Source organism: Dermochelys coriacea, chromosome 9, assembly GCF_009764565.3.
Source record: "Dermochelys coriacea isolate rDerCor1 chromosome 9, rDerCor1.pri.v4, whole genome shotgun sequence".
In the NCBI taxonomy this organism is placed as follows: Eukaryota; Metazoa; Chordata; order Testudines; family Dermochelyidae; genus Dermochelys; species Dermochelys coriacea.
The window spans coordinates 48,665,317-48,682,181 of NC_050076.1; the positions used below are offsets into that span (position 1 = coordinate 48,665,317).

The 16,865-nt window shown below is 43.0% G+C and overlaps 1 protein-coding gene across 3 annotated transcripts in view; it reads right to left on the reverse strand.

The window, feature by feature from the left end:
- Nucleotides 1–16,865, reverse strand: part of INPP5D (inositol polyphosphate-5-phosphatase D) — a 73,845-nt gene that overhangs the window by 53,502 nt on the left and 3,478 nt on the right. For all 3 annotated transcript variants that reach the window (XM_043492782.1, XM_038415752.2, XM_038415751.2), the window contains one exon: nucleotides 11,139–11,202. In XM_043492782.1, coding sequence (XP_043348717.1) covers nucleotides 11,139–11,202 — 64 coding nt within the window. The remainder of the gene's footprint in view (nucleotides 1–11,138; nucleotides 11,203–16,865) is intronic.

Here is a 16,865-nt window from a genome sequence, read left to right on the forward strand (position 1 = left end):
GTTTCTGGCCTGTTTATGAACTGCTCACACATGGTGTCATTTGTTTCCTGTTACATGTAGTCCTGCTATCAGAGCAGATGCTCAAAATTCACTTGATACAAAGCTAGGGACGAACCCTACAATCCGCGTACATCCAGAACTCCCACTCAGCTCAGTGACAGCTGAGAGTGATCAGGTTCAGGCCCCTCCCTAGCAAAAAATGATGGAAAATCCTGTATTATTAGAGGGAAAAAACACTTGCTGCAACGGTGAGTTGGTATGAATTAATGCAATGCTCATGCTCATGCACAATGTCAGATCATTAGAATGGGAAACTGAAGGCCTGTGTGTATCCAGAGAACAAGTAAGGCAGCAGGATATCCATGAACTGTATCTTTAAATCTGTATCAGGAAGTCAGGCAGCAGGGTAGCTGGAGAAAGTGAAACAGAGAGAGAGAGAGAGAGAGAGAGAGACACACACACACACAGGCAGAGATGACATGAAGAATACCTTTATTCACATAAAATCACATTAAAAACTATTTAAAATGTTATACAAGTACAATATATACACCAAAAAATATGAACAAAATAAAGCAACACACGTCTTAAACGAACATTAAATATGGCTCATTAAAGCATCGTTATCACCAAATTCAAACGATAGTTAACACACCAAGTCAACTGAAAAGTGTCCAGGTTATGTGTCCATTTATAAAAGGTGTAATCAATTTGCTGCCGGGTCACAATCAGTGCATAGAACAGCCCTAGCACATTACATCGCTCTACCTTGGCCATTCTGTTCTGGTGAGATTTCAAAATGGCTAGTTTTTTCCTGACCCAGCAAAAAGTTAGCCAGGCAGGAAGCTCACTGAATGCGAGCAGGTTTCAGAGTAGCAACCGTGTTAGTCTGTATCCACAAAAAGAAACGCAAGCACTCTATCTCTAGAACAAACAGGGGCTTAGAGAAAACCAGCCCCAAACCACTGAAAAGCGACTACAAAAAAAGGAATCAAACGGGAACAATGCAGGAAAAAATGAAACACTGTGTCTGAAACCCAACAAAAAATCACCCAGGGCCAGGGGCATCCTCCAGGCTGTATTAGGGAGATCACAGAGGATGGCATAATGCTGCACCTTGGCACACATACCACAGAGCGGCTTCTTGGCCCTGATTGCAAAAGGAACATTCACCAAGCCCTCCCAGGACAACGATCTGCCTGGTTGCACAAGGAACTCACCAACAGGAGAGATGGCTAGTGAGGGGAACACAGGATTCTGCCTGGATGATCAATCCCTGCAATAACTTTCTGCAAATACTGAGCAGCCCGCTGAGGGAGCACCGCCTTCTCCAACAAATGCACAGAGGGGATTCTGGCCTGAACAGCAAAAGCTGTCGCTGACCTCCAGCTTGCCCAACTAGGAACAATCAGGTGAGCCAGCCTGGTCAGCGCAGCCTGAGTAAGGGCAGAAAACAGGTTCCTGGAGGAGAGAGCTTCAGCAGGAAAAAGTGGGTTAAAAAACAGCGGCTCTTCCAAGAGCCATAAACTGGAAACTGCCTGGTCCATCCAGGCACTTCGCAGAAGTCATCAGGCATTAAAATACCAATATAGAATGGGGGCAAATCTAGACTCTGTAATCGACCAGGTCCCGTCACAAATAGGTGAGTGTCAAAGCCCATCACCCCCAGCACAATGGAGGAGAGAGAAGGCAAGGGACTTCCAGGTCAATGGGGAGTCAGAGTACAGCAACCGCTGAATGAACTGGAGACAAAAGGCTGCCACTTTGCTGACTAAATTAATGAGCCCCTCGCCCCCTTCATCTAATGGCAGGAACAGTAAAGCATGGCACAACCAGCAGTAAATATTCAAAAAAATGGTTACTATTCCTCTGTATCCAGCCCAAAAGGCCCAGGGGAGGATCCAGATTCAGTAGCCAGTGCCACAATACCAAGGCCACAAGATTGTTGGCAGTCAAAAGAGTCCAAGAAGGAGCAGTGTCATTTCTGCAGGCGGCCTTACACATTCTCCTCTACCCCCTCCCAGTTCCTTAACATGGATTATTCAGATTCAAAATCACACCCCCAAACACCTTAATCACAGATGTGCCCCATTGCAATTGTTGGGGCAATACAGGGAGACTGCTGCGCTGCCAAGAGCCCAGTAAGATCAAATTGCTCTTAGCCCATTTAATGCAGGCAGAAGAGGCCTGGTCATACACTTGTAAACGAGTGCAAAGCGTCTGCACCGGCCTTTCAGATGTTATGAAAACTGAGATATCATCAGACAGGTGAACTGGGAAAGCATCTGGCACCCCGGCACAGAACAGCCAGTCAGACAGCTGTGTGGATGTGCAGAAATGGCTCTAACTTAGAGCATACAACATCCCAGACTGAGGTCACCCCTGATGGATGCCTCTGTGAACTGGGAAGCCATGGCTAAGACCCCCACTAATATTTAGGACACTAAAAACATTATGGTACAATAAAGAAATATATGCCATGAACACTGACCCAATCCCAAAAGATAACTACGGTGAACTCTATCAAAGGCCTTCTCCTCACGCATGGAAACAAACCCCACATACAGATTACAAAGTTTGGTTAACAGTAAAAACATCATGAATTAAAATCAAAATTATCCAAAACACAGTGGCTAGGAATAAAATATATGTTTGATCAGGGTGTGTCAAAGAGTCCAGACAGTCCTTGAGCAGGTTGGCTACAGCCCTGAATAAAAGCTTATCATCAGAGCAGAGAAGGGAAATAGGGCTCCAGTTTCATAAGTCACAAAGATCCCCATTTTTGTGCAGCAGGGTGATCACTGTCCTGTGGCGATGGAGGGGCAGCTCTTCCTCCTGGATACACGCCAGGACCACTAGAAAAAAGTCAGGATTGATAAGATGCCAAAAACACTTGTAAAATTTAGATGGCATTGATACTTGGGGCCTTGCCTGTCAAGAACTGCTGGCCTGTAACAGAGCTGTTGCAGTGACAGCAGGATGTCCAGCCCTGCAGTTCCTCACCAGTCAGCAGGAGTAACCCCTAGGGCAGCGCCTCCAATAGCCAGCACATCCCAGGCCTCAGCTGAGTACAGAGCTCTGTAGAAAGAAACAGCTGCTTTCTGGATCTCTGCAGGGTCAGTCGTCAGATGACCACCCAGCAGCCGTAGGCAAAAAGATCTGCTGATGATCCGTAGACTTTCTCCAAACCAAAAAAGAATCTTGTGGGAGGATCATTGTCATGCAGCTGAGTAAAATGGGCCTGATCAAGGGCTCATTGCACCTTCTCTTTCAACAAGCATCTCTGGAGTCAGTACTTCTCAGTTAAGGTTTGGTGAATCTGCACTGGGTTACTCCCATCAAAGTTGCCATAAAGGCCCAAGATGTCTCATTCCAGGGCACTCACGGCCTGATGCAAGGACCATGTGGCAGCCTGGGTAGGCTGCTAGCAGAACAGTTGGGTCTGGACCTTCCCAACACCCCACTGCTGTCTCAGGGACTCAGACAGGGGTTTGTGCTGCTGACAATGCTCCCAAAACACAGTTTACACAATTCAAGTCCTGTAATAATATGGCATTAAAGTGGGAAGCACAGGCAGAAAGAGAGAGAGAGAGATGCACTGACAGAAACAGAATGATGATCGGCCAAGTAAGTGGGAGATGTAGAGGAGTGAACAAACATTCATGGTACAAAAATGATCCAGTTTAACCCCTGAGAGGAAGTTGGGAGTAGCTTTCAGCCAAGAGTCCTAACATCCCTTGATGTCCCAACCCCCTCCCCACTATGCTGGGTCCCACATTCTTACCAGGGGCCGCTGAACCAGCAATACATGGGCAGGAACCCCTCAAAGGACCAGGGTCTCCACCCAGGAAACATTTAATATTTTCAGAGGTAGCAAACACTGTATAATCTGCTCCATCTATGTGGTGCTTTAACATCAGGTTCAAGGGCTGTTCGGGGTTGTTTAGAACCACACCCACATTGGCGCTGGAATTACATAACATGGCTCACACTTGGGTTCTTGCAGCCCAACATACTCATCTTGACAGCAGAAACTGTCTTCCCACAATGGGAGAGATCAGACACTAGGGTCACTGAGAAGGAAGGGGGGAGCATTGGAAAAGCTACTTTAGTAGCAGGAGTAAACAAGGGAAAAACTGGAACAAAAGACTCCTTGACCCAGAGTCCTTCCTGTCCCAAATTATTCACAAACCGCTCCTGGGCCAGGAAGATTATTATAGATTTACTCACTTGAGTGGCAGATTTTATATTAGCACGGCCAGTAACCTCACCTAAACTCAGCAACACTTCCTCCAGGGTGCAGGAGACAGCAGGCACACACTGACCCCCACACTTGCAAGTCAAACCACTAAACCTTTCTAAAGTGGACCCCATGGAGGACCCACCCACCCACCAAGGAAAAAGGGGGTGGGGACAACACCACTAAAACAAAGGAATTGCAAACAACACAACAAAAACAAACCCAGACTATCAGAAACCCAACTAGTGCACATAGCACACACCAAACACAGCCTCACTCTCAGAAATTTCCACGAGAGAGTAGCTTTAGGGATAATCATGTTTTCCTAATTATTCTAACAGAGTTACTTGTTCAGTATGAGATGAAAGCAACTCCTTCTGTGATACTTCACCATTGTCATATGATGGGGGAATGGTAATGCAAGCTTCCAAATGCTCAGTCCTATTCTTGAGGGAGCCCCTTTAGCAATGAGTTCATAGTTCAGTCTCCATACTTTTTTAATCCTTGGCCTCTCTCCAGAGTCTGCCAACAAGAGTATCAACTGTGACAGCAGTTTTTGTGATGTTGACACTCATTCAGTAGGAATTAAACTGAGACCAATTCCTCTCAGATACGTGGTACTAAGTAAGGGCCTGACCCAGCCAACCTTTACTATTAGATATTCACTACAAATGTCACCTGAAATGAGATCTTGCGGCCACTGAAGCAATACTAACTTGTTAGTGTGCGTTACAGTCACCCAAAGAGGACAAGAGCCAACTGTACCCATCTGGCTCACAATGACAAGGCTACTTACTATATTTGATCTTGTCATTAAATTGCATCTCCCAACAGTGCTAGCCTTCTTGGTGCACTCCAGATTGCATACTAATATCTGATATTTTGATAGAGTTTTATATAATCAAACCACTGTGCAGACATTAATTAAGCCTCACAACACCCTCCTGAGCAAGATAAAAATGTAAAGAGCTTTATGTGCTGTAAAACAGCCTTCATTTTAAAACGTTCGGTGGGGGGGACAGGGTGCTGAAATACATTGCCATCTGCAGGATGTGGTTCTGGGTCTCCCAAACCAATGAGGCCTAGAAGACCAGAAAATGACACACACAAGTCAGCAGTCTCAAGAGAGGAAGAAAAAGAGACGCTCATGATTTTTTAATTTCTTTTCACTTTCTGTTTGGTGTGGCTTGGCCATGTATCTCATAGGACACCCTGAAAACTCTCTGACTCTAGGAGATTATGTGCAAGGCATTCTCAGATGTCACTTGCCCAATTTGGCTCCAGATATGGCAGGCTAGAGAGGATAGAGGGAATTTTATATCTATATCTCTCCTGCCTTTAGAGGGGGCCAGGAAAATATTTTTAGTCTTAGCCGAGAGCAACAAAGAGCCCTAATCTGTCTCTGCCCCAAACAGCTCTGCTGACATAAAGGCAAAATTATGTTTGTTCATTCACAAGGAGCAACCAGTACATCAACCATGGACACCAGACAGCTCATTTCACAATTTTCCCAAAATAAAAACTCACACGGATTTTAATGGGCACCACAGCATCTATGGGAAGCTGGGTTAGCAAACTGTTGTAAAGCTGTTGAAGATATTGAGAGCTACCAGCAGCTAAGTTGTCCTATCTAATAAATACCCGCCACAACTACAAAAATCCTGAAGAAATGTATCCAAAGGTCTTTCCTGAACACAAAGATAAACTCCTCTCCAAAAATCACATATATTGGAATAGTCAGATGAGTTTAATCTCCCAAGAAACATAAAGAGTTTGTCTACATAAGGAAAATCAATACAAATTAACTAAAATTATACATTTAAGGTGGATTAGTTGAACTGCACTACACCCCCTGTATGGACACTCTCACTCAAAATTAAAGTGGTCTTAATTAGTTTAAGTCTGAATGAGAGTGTCCATACAGAGGTCTAATGCAGTTTAACTAATCCACTTTAAATGTACACCTTTAGTTAATTCAGACTTACTTTCCTGCATGTCCTAGTGTAGACAAGCCCTAAGAAGTGGGTGAAGACAATGCTATTAGATAGATCTTATTAGAAAATGGAAATGAATGCACCTCCCCCATACTCAGAAAGATTAAAACAACTGTCAGAGACAACTTTAAAGGGAGTAAGTAGCTTCACATCATGGAAGAGGGAAAATACCCTAACATTTAGCATCACATGAATGCCATCCATGAAGGTGCAATATATTGTGTCTTTCATATCTGGTATTATCAATAAAGATATCCAGTAGATTATGGCCCTGATCTCAAGAGCTGATCTGTCCCGGGAAGCCATCTGCACCTGATTAATTTCAAATGGCCTTAGTGCAGGCATAATAATCTACCTGTGCACATTAGATTGCAGGATCAGGACCTATATTTGTAACTAACGTACACTGATCTCATCTAATGAATCTTTCCTGTATCAATTTTAAAAAACAAAACAGACGTTAAAAGATTAAAACAATAGACATGTGTGTTGGCGCTCCTTTGTCATGAGACTGGGGATGACAACTGCTGTACTGATTGCAACAATTTACTCATTCCACTGTATTTTTATACTCTTTTTTTAAATGATGGATTTTAAAAAGACTAACTCACTCCCCTCACTTAATAGATATTACAGCATTGCACAGATGAATTTGACTTTTTGTAAGATGTCTTCCAAAATGCTTCACGTGATTTAGAATCAGATAAAAACTGCAGCAGGCAACCAAACATGGATTTGATGCCTGGCCCAGCTGGAGCAATGTGTCAAGATCAGAAGGCAGCAGCATAGGACAGGAGCTTTTTGCCCAGTCTCCATTTGTTCTGACGATGCAGTTCACTTGACAGAAGAGCGCAAATACCCCTGCTTTATCCCACAGATGTAGAATAATGCATATTAAAAATGGGAGTATGCTGTGTTATTGAAAATATGAATCAACAATACAGTGTATTTTAGCCCACCAAAACATACAAAGCTCTGTTACCACAGTCCCTTTGCCTCCTATATATCCATCAGAATCCCAACCAATCACATTACAGATTCAGCGGAATCCCAGAAACGACTTTACACAGACCCTCATGAGGATTGAGGACTCCTGTAGAAACCTACTGGATTTCAGCAGATCACTCTCAAGTAGACCCAGTGGAATCTTAGTACCACTAACTGCATCCAGTGACCGCTATCAATTGATCCAGTGGACTCGCAGGGCTCTCTCCTGACAGAGATCCAGTGGACTTAAAGGCTATGCCCATCTACTGATTCTATATATTTCCCAGTGAGCATTGACCCTCAGAAATTGAGCCACCAAACTAATACCTATTAAACCTGAATCTGGAGCTCGGGGTTGCACTTATCAGACAGAGAAACCTTCCCTGGAGGTTTAATTGTGCGTGGGACGGTGGGGTGTGGTTTTAGTTTGGTGTGCACATTATTTCAAGGCTGGGGGGTAAATATATATTTTTCATGCTCTTGTTCACGGTCATAAAGTGTGTTAGGAATTATGGAGGTGCAATAGCATTTCCCAGATTAAGGCTGCACAAAGCACTCAAAGCCAGGATTAGATCTCTCTTGTGTATGAATAACACAATGTCTCCTCCCCAGATATGCAGTCCTCATTCTGAACACAAAGAAGCTTGCTTAAAATATTCAAGTAAACTGCTCATTCATGGATGAGTGTTTATAGTTCACAGGAAGAAAACTGGGAAGAACAGTGGAGATAGGATATGGGCAAAAGGTGCAGCAGGGCACGGAGACAGGCTGAGGTCCTGGGAGCTGAGCTGGACGGGGCGCAGGGGAAACAATTGGAGCTGCTCTGTTTAAAACTTTACACTGTGGGCACACAATGTTCTAACTGATGCTCCAGCTTCTCAAAGCTGGCCGACACCCTCAGGGCTGCTGCTGCTTCGAGTGAAAAGCTTAGAGCAGCAGTCACAGGAACTTGGCATGTTGGTTAAGGCTTCCTCCATGGGATATGCAAAATTTTGGCTCCACATCCCCCCGTTTCTGGTTACCTCCGCCTCCCTTTCTAACCCCTCACAGCTAGGTGCCCAGCTCCAGCATTAACTCTGGGGGGTTTTATATATATAAAAAAAAAATCAGGACATTCCCATTCCCTAAAACAAACCTTTTATTTAGAGTTAAGGCTCCTTAACTGTATTTCCTCACAACATGCTAAAAAGTAAGGACACCATTAACTAGTCCTGGGTCCTAGTCCCAGCTCTGCACCGACCTGCTGCATGACCCTGGGCAAGCCATTACCTGTCTGTGCCTTAGTTTCCTCCCACTTTGTCTAGTTAGATTATAAACTCTTCAGGCAGGGACCACCTCTCACGAAGTCTGTGTCCAGCCCCTATCACAATAGGCCCCCAACTGCAGTTAGGGCTTTAGATACTATTGTAATATAAATAATTAGGGCTGTCGATTAATCGCAGTTAACTCAGGCAATGTATTAAATATTTTGGAATGTTCTTCTACATTTTCATATATATTGACAAAGAGATTGCACTACAGTACTTGTATGAGGTGAATTGAAAAATACTAATTCTTTTGTTCATTTTTACAGTGCAAATATTTGTAATCAAATATACACTTTGATTTCAGTTACAACACAGAATACAATATATATGAAAATGTAGAAAAACATCCAATTTAATACATTCAATTGGTATTCTAATGGTAACAGTGCGATTAAAACTGTGATTAATTGCGATTAATTTTTTTAATCATGATTCATTTTTTTGAGTTAATCACGAGTTAACTGCGATTAGTTGACAGCCCTAAAATACTATTTATTTTGTTTTTTTACAGTGGAAATACTTATAATCAAAAATATTTGTATTCTGTATTGTACTTGAAATCAATATATTTGAAAATGTAGAAAACATCCAAAATATTTAAATGGTATTCTATTATTGTTTAGCAGTGCAATTAATTGTGATTACTTTTTTTTAATTGCTTGACAGCCCTATAAATAATAATAGCAACCATGCCCAACACAAGACCAACCCCAAGCACTGATCTATCGCCATCATGGCATACAACCACTTCAGTACTCTAATCTCCTCTCTAGCAAGCTTATTTTAACTTAAGCACCCTCAGTGAACACAGCAAAAATCAGTCACATTGCACAAACTTAACTTCATCCTGCCACCTTATTAAACAATGTATCAGGAGTGTACCAATGAAACAGTGCACATGCCAATAATGTGTGTGTATAGCTTTCTTTCATTGTATTGCCTGGGTGAGATGATTTTTTTTTTTTAACAGTCCCAATGTAAACCTAAAGTAGAATCTGTGTTATCCAAGAGGTCCAGCTCAAACAGGGATCTCTTTATGCTAGGCACTATACAACATACAGGCCCAAAGTTCATACTATCTAAATTGGCAAGACAAAGGGTTGGAGAGGTAACAGAAGTGGAATGACCTGTGAAAGGTCACACAACCAGTCACTGACAGTTGGGAACAGAAACCAGCTGAGAGTCCCAACTCACTGGATTACACTGCCTCTTTAATTCTGAGTCTGTCGTTCACTTTGTATTCTCTGACTGGTGCAAGGTGTGTAGAGATGCTAACTTTGTGATTTTAGGATGCTAATTGTCATTAAGTTATTAAATAACAGTGCTAGAAAGCTGGAGTTCAGGTCATTCACTGCAGTGTGATTTTTCAGTTACTTGATGTGTGCACAGTGAGCAGTTGTATTGTTGAATTGAAAGCAAATGTGTTAGAGAGGTTATTAGTGTACTGGTACGGTGGAGTATCATGGTAGAAGTGGGCTAAGGCTTGGAGAAGGAGATTAGTCTTGGGTTCAGTGTGAATGTTGCTTTGATGAATAGAGTTAATTGTTTTAGTGTAAGAGCCATGGTGAAACAATACATATGAACAATCTTTTTTGCTCTCTATAAATATATCAGAGGGATAAATATAGGAGAAGGAGAGGAATTATTTAAGCTCAGCACCAATGTGGACAAAAGAACAAATGGGTATAAACTGGCCACCAGGAAGTTTAGACTTGAAATCAGACGAAGGTTTTTAACCAGCAGAGGAGTGAAGTTTTGGAATAGCCTTCCAAGGGAAGCAGTGGGGGCAAAAGATCTATCTGGTTTTAAGATTCTACTCGATAAGTTTATGGAGGAGATGGTATGATGGGATAATGGGATTTTGGTAAGTAATTGATCTTTAAATATTCAGGGTAAATAGGCCAAATCCCCTGAGATGGGATATTAGATGGATGGGATCTGAGTTACTATAGAAAATTCTTTCCTGGGTATCTGGCTGGTGAATCTTGCCCATATGCTCAGGGTTTAGCTGATTGCCATATTTGGGGTTGGGAAGGAATTTTCCTCCAGGGCAGATTGGAGAGGCCCTGGAGGTTTTTCGCCTTCCTCTGTAGCATGGGGCATGGTTGACTTGAGGGAGGCTTCTCTGCTCCTTAAAGTCTTTGAACCATGATTTAAGGACTTCAATAGCTCAGACATGGGTGAGGTTTTTCATAGGAGTGGGTGGGTGAGATTCTGTGGCCTGCGCTGTGCAGGAGGTCGGACTAGATGATCAGAATGGTCCCTTCTGACCTTAGTATCTATGAATCTATGAATCTATTAAGCGTCAGGGCTTGTCTATGCCGGACATCACCACGCGGCAAGCCAGGATGTGAATCTAGTTTGTTGTGCAGTTACGTCCAATGTGAAGATTGCTATAGCACACTACAAATTCTGTAGTGTGCTTTGACATACTTTCATTTCAAACGGCAGTAAAGTGAACTGCGCTTGGAAATTTTAGAGCACTGTAGTAGGGTCCACATGGGGCTGTAGATTTGCATTCTGGCTTGCTGCGCACTAAAGTCCCATTCAGACAAGCCCTAAGCCAGATACATTTTTGTGGTATGGTGTCTGCATTCAAGTACGTCTTACCTGGATAATTAGCTTATTTTCTTTATTGGGTAGAATCCTGTAGGTATAAACGCAATTCTGGAACCTGGAACAGATTGGAGGAGAGGCTGTTAGAACATATCTATGGGGGAATCTTATCATAGCATCATTCTATAACAACAGAAATTGAATGGAAGACTCTGACATAGACTGATGACTGAATAAGAACGTAAGAATGGCCATACTGGGTCAGACCAATGGTCCATCTCGCCCAGTATCCTGTCTTCTGACAACAGCCAGTGCCAGATGTTTAACAGGGAATAAATAGAATAGGGCAATAATCGAGAGATCCATCCCGTCGTCCACTCCCAGCTTCTGACAGCCAGAGGTTTAGGGACACCCAAAGAATGGGGTTGCATCCTTGACCATCTTGGCTAATAACCATTGATAGACCTATCCCTCCGTGAACTTATCTAATTCTTTTTTGAACCCATTTATAGTTTTGGCCATCACATCCTCTGGTAACAAGTTCCACAGGTTGACTATGTGTTGTGTGAAGAAATACTTCCTTTTGTTCGTTTTAAACCTTATGCCTATTAATTTCATTGGGTGAGCCCTAGTTCTGTGTGTTATGTGAAGAGGTAAATAACACTTCCTTATTAGCTTTCTCTACACCATTCAAGATTTTATAGACCTCTATCAAATCCCACATTGGTCGTCTCTTTTCTAAACTGAACAGTCCCTGTCTTTTTAATCTCTCCTCATTTGGAAGCTGTTCCATACTCCTACATATTTTTGTTGCCCTTCTCTGTACCTTTTCCAATTCAAATATATCTTTCTTGAGATGGGAAGACCAGAACTTCATGCAGTATTCATGGTGTTGGCATATCATGATTTATGTAGTTGCATTATATTTTCAGTTTTATTATCTATCCCTTTCCTAATTTGTGTATTTGCATATTTGTGTATCCTAATTCCTAAGGACACAAATTTCAACCCCATTTCCCTCCAAAAACTAATCTCAATCCCGTTTTAGCATCCCCGGGACAAAACAGATAAGGCTTGCAGCCCATCTCCAGAGGATCAGGAAAGGTGGTCTGTGATCAGCCTTCCCGAGGAGGAGCGTTGTCTGATGCATACCGACATACTTGTCTCCTTTGTGATTTGGTATATATGTTTATTCAAACTAGGCTTTTCTGAATCACATCAAGAGCGAGCGAGAGAGAGATTCCTTAGGGGTTATACAGCCTTGCATTTGGAGTCAGACAGAGCATAAAACCAAGTTACTCATACATTGGGGTGAGATTTTCAATGCTGACTACAGGAATTAGCCACACAGCTCCCTCTGAACCTGGGTTCTTTTAAGCAAGATGCACAAGAATAGAGCTGGAATGCCCTTCAGAGTGCACCGCCACCCCACAACAGCTCTGAGGGCTCACTGTGAAGTGATCGGAGGTGTTCACGCACCCACCCACGTCTCTTCAGTGCTCCCAGACCCAGCCAGGGGCAGTTCGTCAGCTATCAAAGCTCTTTTAAGTCAATGGAGCGATGACAGTTGACACCAGTTGGGGATCTCCCCGCTAGGAGTGGGATTTGGTTTTGTTTTTATCTATCAATGCAGAACTCTTCCACCACTTCCTCCTGCAGATATGCAAAAAGGGGCTGAGATGAGAACAGTGCTGATTATGTAGCTGATGAGAGAAAATGTGTGTGTATGGAGATTATGAAACTGATAAACAAACCAGCTCAATGACTATCAAGCCATCAAAGCACACTGGGTGCACAATCAGGTGGCAAGCTCCCGCTGTCAGAGGTTGTTGAGACAGGGTGTTATATAGGAACATCTACAGGGAAAGCTAACAAAGGGCCATAAGGTGATATATGAATGGTATGAGCAAAAGTGGCTCTCCCTGTGGGAATCCTCCTTAGCAATCTCATGATTCAGCCATGCATAAATGGAGAATGCCATGAATCAAACAGTCGGCTAACAACCTCCATTTATCTGCCTTGCTTTGTTGTTATAACTTCATTGCTCTTAAGCTTTTAGCTCTTAAGCACCATGACTGCTCCACAGTTGGTCCTAGATACTTTCACTTTTCACCTAAAAAGATTCTCTTTGAGATGTTTCTTAAGAATGTTTTTAGAAAAAGCCACAAGCATTGCTGATCTTGGACATATTGATGGTATATGCAGCACCCATCAAAGCAATATCCTGAGGCTAAATGTGTCCCAACATGCTTCCTCATCTGTCTCCTAGCTCCCTCCCTGCACCAGCTCCTGAAGGCAAAAGAGGGAAAGGGGAATGAGTACATATTTCCTCTCCTCTTCCAGTGTGACTTAGGACTTGCTGCAAATCAGAACTGCTCTTTACTGTGTATATTATGGTAGCAGCTTTAGGGCCCAACCACAATCAGGACCCTGCTCTGCCAAGCATTGTACAGATACACAGTGAGACAGGCAACCCCCCCTTGGAATTCAGCTAATACCAGTGTGGACAGATCACATGTGGTACCCTCAGATACTGGAGAGATATTGGAGGGGATCACAACTCTGCTCCTCTTCTTTTGGACCATCACTGAGCTGATCAGCCACTGGTAACATGGAAAACAAATAACCAGCTCTCACCGAGCACTTTTCATCCAGAGAGCTCTAAGTCACAAAGGAAGTCAGCATCATTATGTCCATTTTACAGATGGGGAAACTGAAGTATAGAGCTGGCAGTGGCTGGCCCAAGGTCACCTAGCAAAGCGCTACTCCTCTACCCAGGAATATAACCCAGGGATTTTGGAAGGGGCTTCCAAACTCATGTAGGAGTATTACCTCCTTGGTAACAGGATGCCTCCAAATCCTGTCTGGATGGGCATTTGACTTAGGCAACATTTGGGTTCCATTCAGGAAGTGTCCCTTTCTCTTGATAGAAGATAAATGCCACAGCTCTATAGTCCTGCTATCTCAGCTATCCCTATGCCTTTAAAAGGTGAATTTACAGGACACCACCCAATGGACGTAATGTTTATGAGAGGTGCAAAATGCTCCAAAACAATCCCTCTGCAACCTTAATTTATTACATGTTGTGGGCTATTAAGGCCTTGTCTGACTCTACAGATATTTACAGAAGTACCCATGGCTGGGCTGAAGCAGTGGGAAGTATTTCTATACATGTTCAGTGGAGACAAGGCTCAACACAGATCTTCAGTTATTCACAAGGTGGAGAGGACATCTTCCTCCCAAGGGCTTTTCAGCATGTAGAATATGCTGCATGGCTTAGTCTCCAATAAGAGGCCAAAGGAGGTGGCAGCATGAAATGTCTTTAATTGGAGACATGTCCTGGAAAGAATGGAATTTTCTTTTGTCAGAAGGATCAAGTCCTCTTCATCCACTGTATTCTAATTGGTTTCAGCACATGCCAATGCCTTCAGGTGTACAAAGGGAAGCCCCTCCCACCTCAAAACATCCACTCTTTATCACACCCAAAACCCCGGCCTTTTCTAGTTTCATTGCCCAGTAAAGGAGGGCAGTACTGGTCCATCCAGGTCTTGTGTTTGGGACAAACTCTCTAAGAGGTGCTAAGTCCTGCAAGGGAGTTTCTTTTTGGGTTTCCTGGAAGAAATCTTCATTGTTGCTAAATGGCTTCACAGTGCTACATCTGAAGAGTTCCAACACACCAACTTCCAACCTAGTGATTTTGTAGGTATTCGTTAGCGCTGTTTTCAATTGGTACATGATCTAGAGCCACTGTATCTGGTCTTTAAAATAGTGATTTTCCTAGAAGGATCTTAAAGGAAAGCCATGGGTTTTTAATAGAGACACACAAGGAAAATACAGTCTCCCCCCCTCTGCCCGTAGCTTCCCTCCCTGTCCAACTGTTTATGTTTTCCAGCATCTTGAACAAAAGCACATCAAGGCAGAAGGTCCCAGTGGAAGGATAATGCTAGTTTCAGACACAGCTTGCTGTTAAACCCTTTTTGAGTTCATGAGCTGGGTAATCATTTCCAGTTGAATTCCTTGAGTGCAAGAGCTCAATAGTCATTTCTACTTAATAAACGGGCAAACCAAGCGTTCCAGTAACATGGAAAGAAGGAGAATCACTCTGGTCCTTGCCTTTCATGGGGCAATCAGGTCATAAGAATTAGACTACAGAACAGAGGATGAAAGTGTCTGGAGGAGGGGCATTCACTGTGTATTTGTTGTTCGTACAATTTGTCTTCTAAGTTCTATTTTGCTGCTGTCGGAGCAATAAAAGAAGGGAAGGCATTATTACTTACATACACACACCCTCGGTCTGTCATTATTCAAATCATTATTTTCCTGCAACATCCCTCCAGGAAAATTTATTTGTCTCAGCAGGATAAAAAGTTATTCAAGTCCCCATTCTAATTTCAATGAATCTGCTAGATGAACATTAACTCTGGCTGGAGAACGACAGGTCTGCTTGGTGACAGCTTTTGAAGTGCTGAAGTTTGTTTTCGCTCCATATTAGAACCTTTTGAATGTTTTTGCAAAGCAGAATTGTGTCAAAATGTTTGGTTTTGTATCCAAAAGGTCAGGGTTTTTATTTGGTTCTCTTTTTCTCTTGGCTCAGAAGAGACCAGAGCGCCCTGGAGCTCAGAAATCTTCCTGTTGAAAACTTAATCAAAATTGATACGACTCCACAAAACATCTCGGCTTTGACTAATCATCATATTTCGATGAAAATGTATTTAGTTGAAAATGTTCCAAGCAGCTCCAGTAAACATGAGAAGCACTTTACCCTTAACACTGAGACACCCGGATGGTTTGTTGTTACCACCCGAGCTGGGAGATCTATTCCCAGTGAACAATTTATTCAGCATGTTTAGTCCCTATTCTCTTAGTGAATTATCCACCAGCAGTCTTGATTTTATAAATTGTCCCAGTAATCAACACATGGGTTGCGTGACACATTTTGGCCTATAATTTGCTTATGACCTGTCCACCCACAACTACTGCTTCAAGCATTCTCTCTTCCTAATTTGCTATTTGTGCTGCATGATTGGTCATTGAAGTTACGTGGCCTGAGATTTTCAAAAATGGGGGCTTACAGTTAGGTTCTTAGTAGTATATTTAGGCACCTAAATAACAAGTGGCCTGAATTTCAAAAGTGCTGAGCATCTAGCAGCTCCCAATGACTTCAGAGGAAGCTGCTGGGTGCTCAGCACCTCTGAAACCCAGCCCACTTATTTAAGCATTTAAATATGGACTGAGGAGCCTGACTTTTGGCCCCCGTTTTAGACAACTTTGGTCACCATGTTGTTTCTGTTCCCTGATTCCTTGTCTCTCAAAACTGCGCAAAGGGCTTTCAAAGATGGCTGTGGAAACACTTCAGAGGGAAAACTGATGCAAATATTCGCAGCTTCCTAGTGTCTGTAAACAGTATTTTGTTTACGTGTGTGTTTGTTCAAAGCAAATAAAAGGGATCTTGCAAGCGCCCCTGAAGAAGCCAATTTGTGCTATTTATTCCAAGTTATAGTTCAGGAACAAGTGACTTTGGCACCAGCTCTAAATTACATGCAGACAACCCCCAGCCCCAGAGATGTAAATGCTCCATGTCTGCAGTCACCCATCCTCCCTCTGCTCCCCATACACAAACACACCTACCAAACACTCCCTGCCCTCCATATGCACATCCCTTCCCTCCATATGCCACCCTCTCCACACACATGCATGCTCTCCCCACTGTGCACTCCCCTCTCTGCGTCACCACCATCCCATTATCATCCAACATATGTGCAGTAGGACATGCTAGCCTGC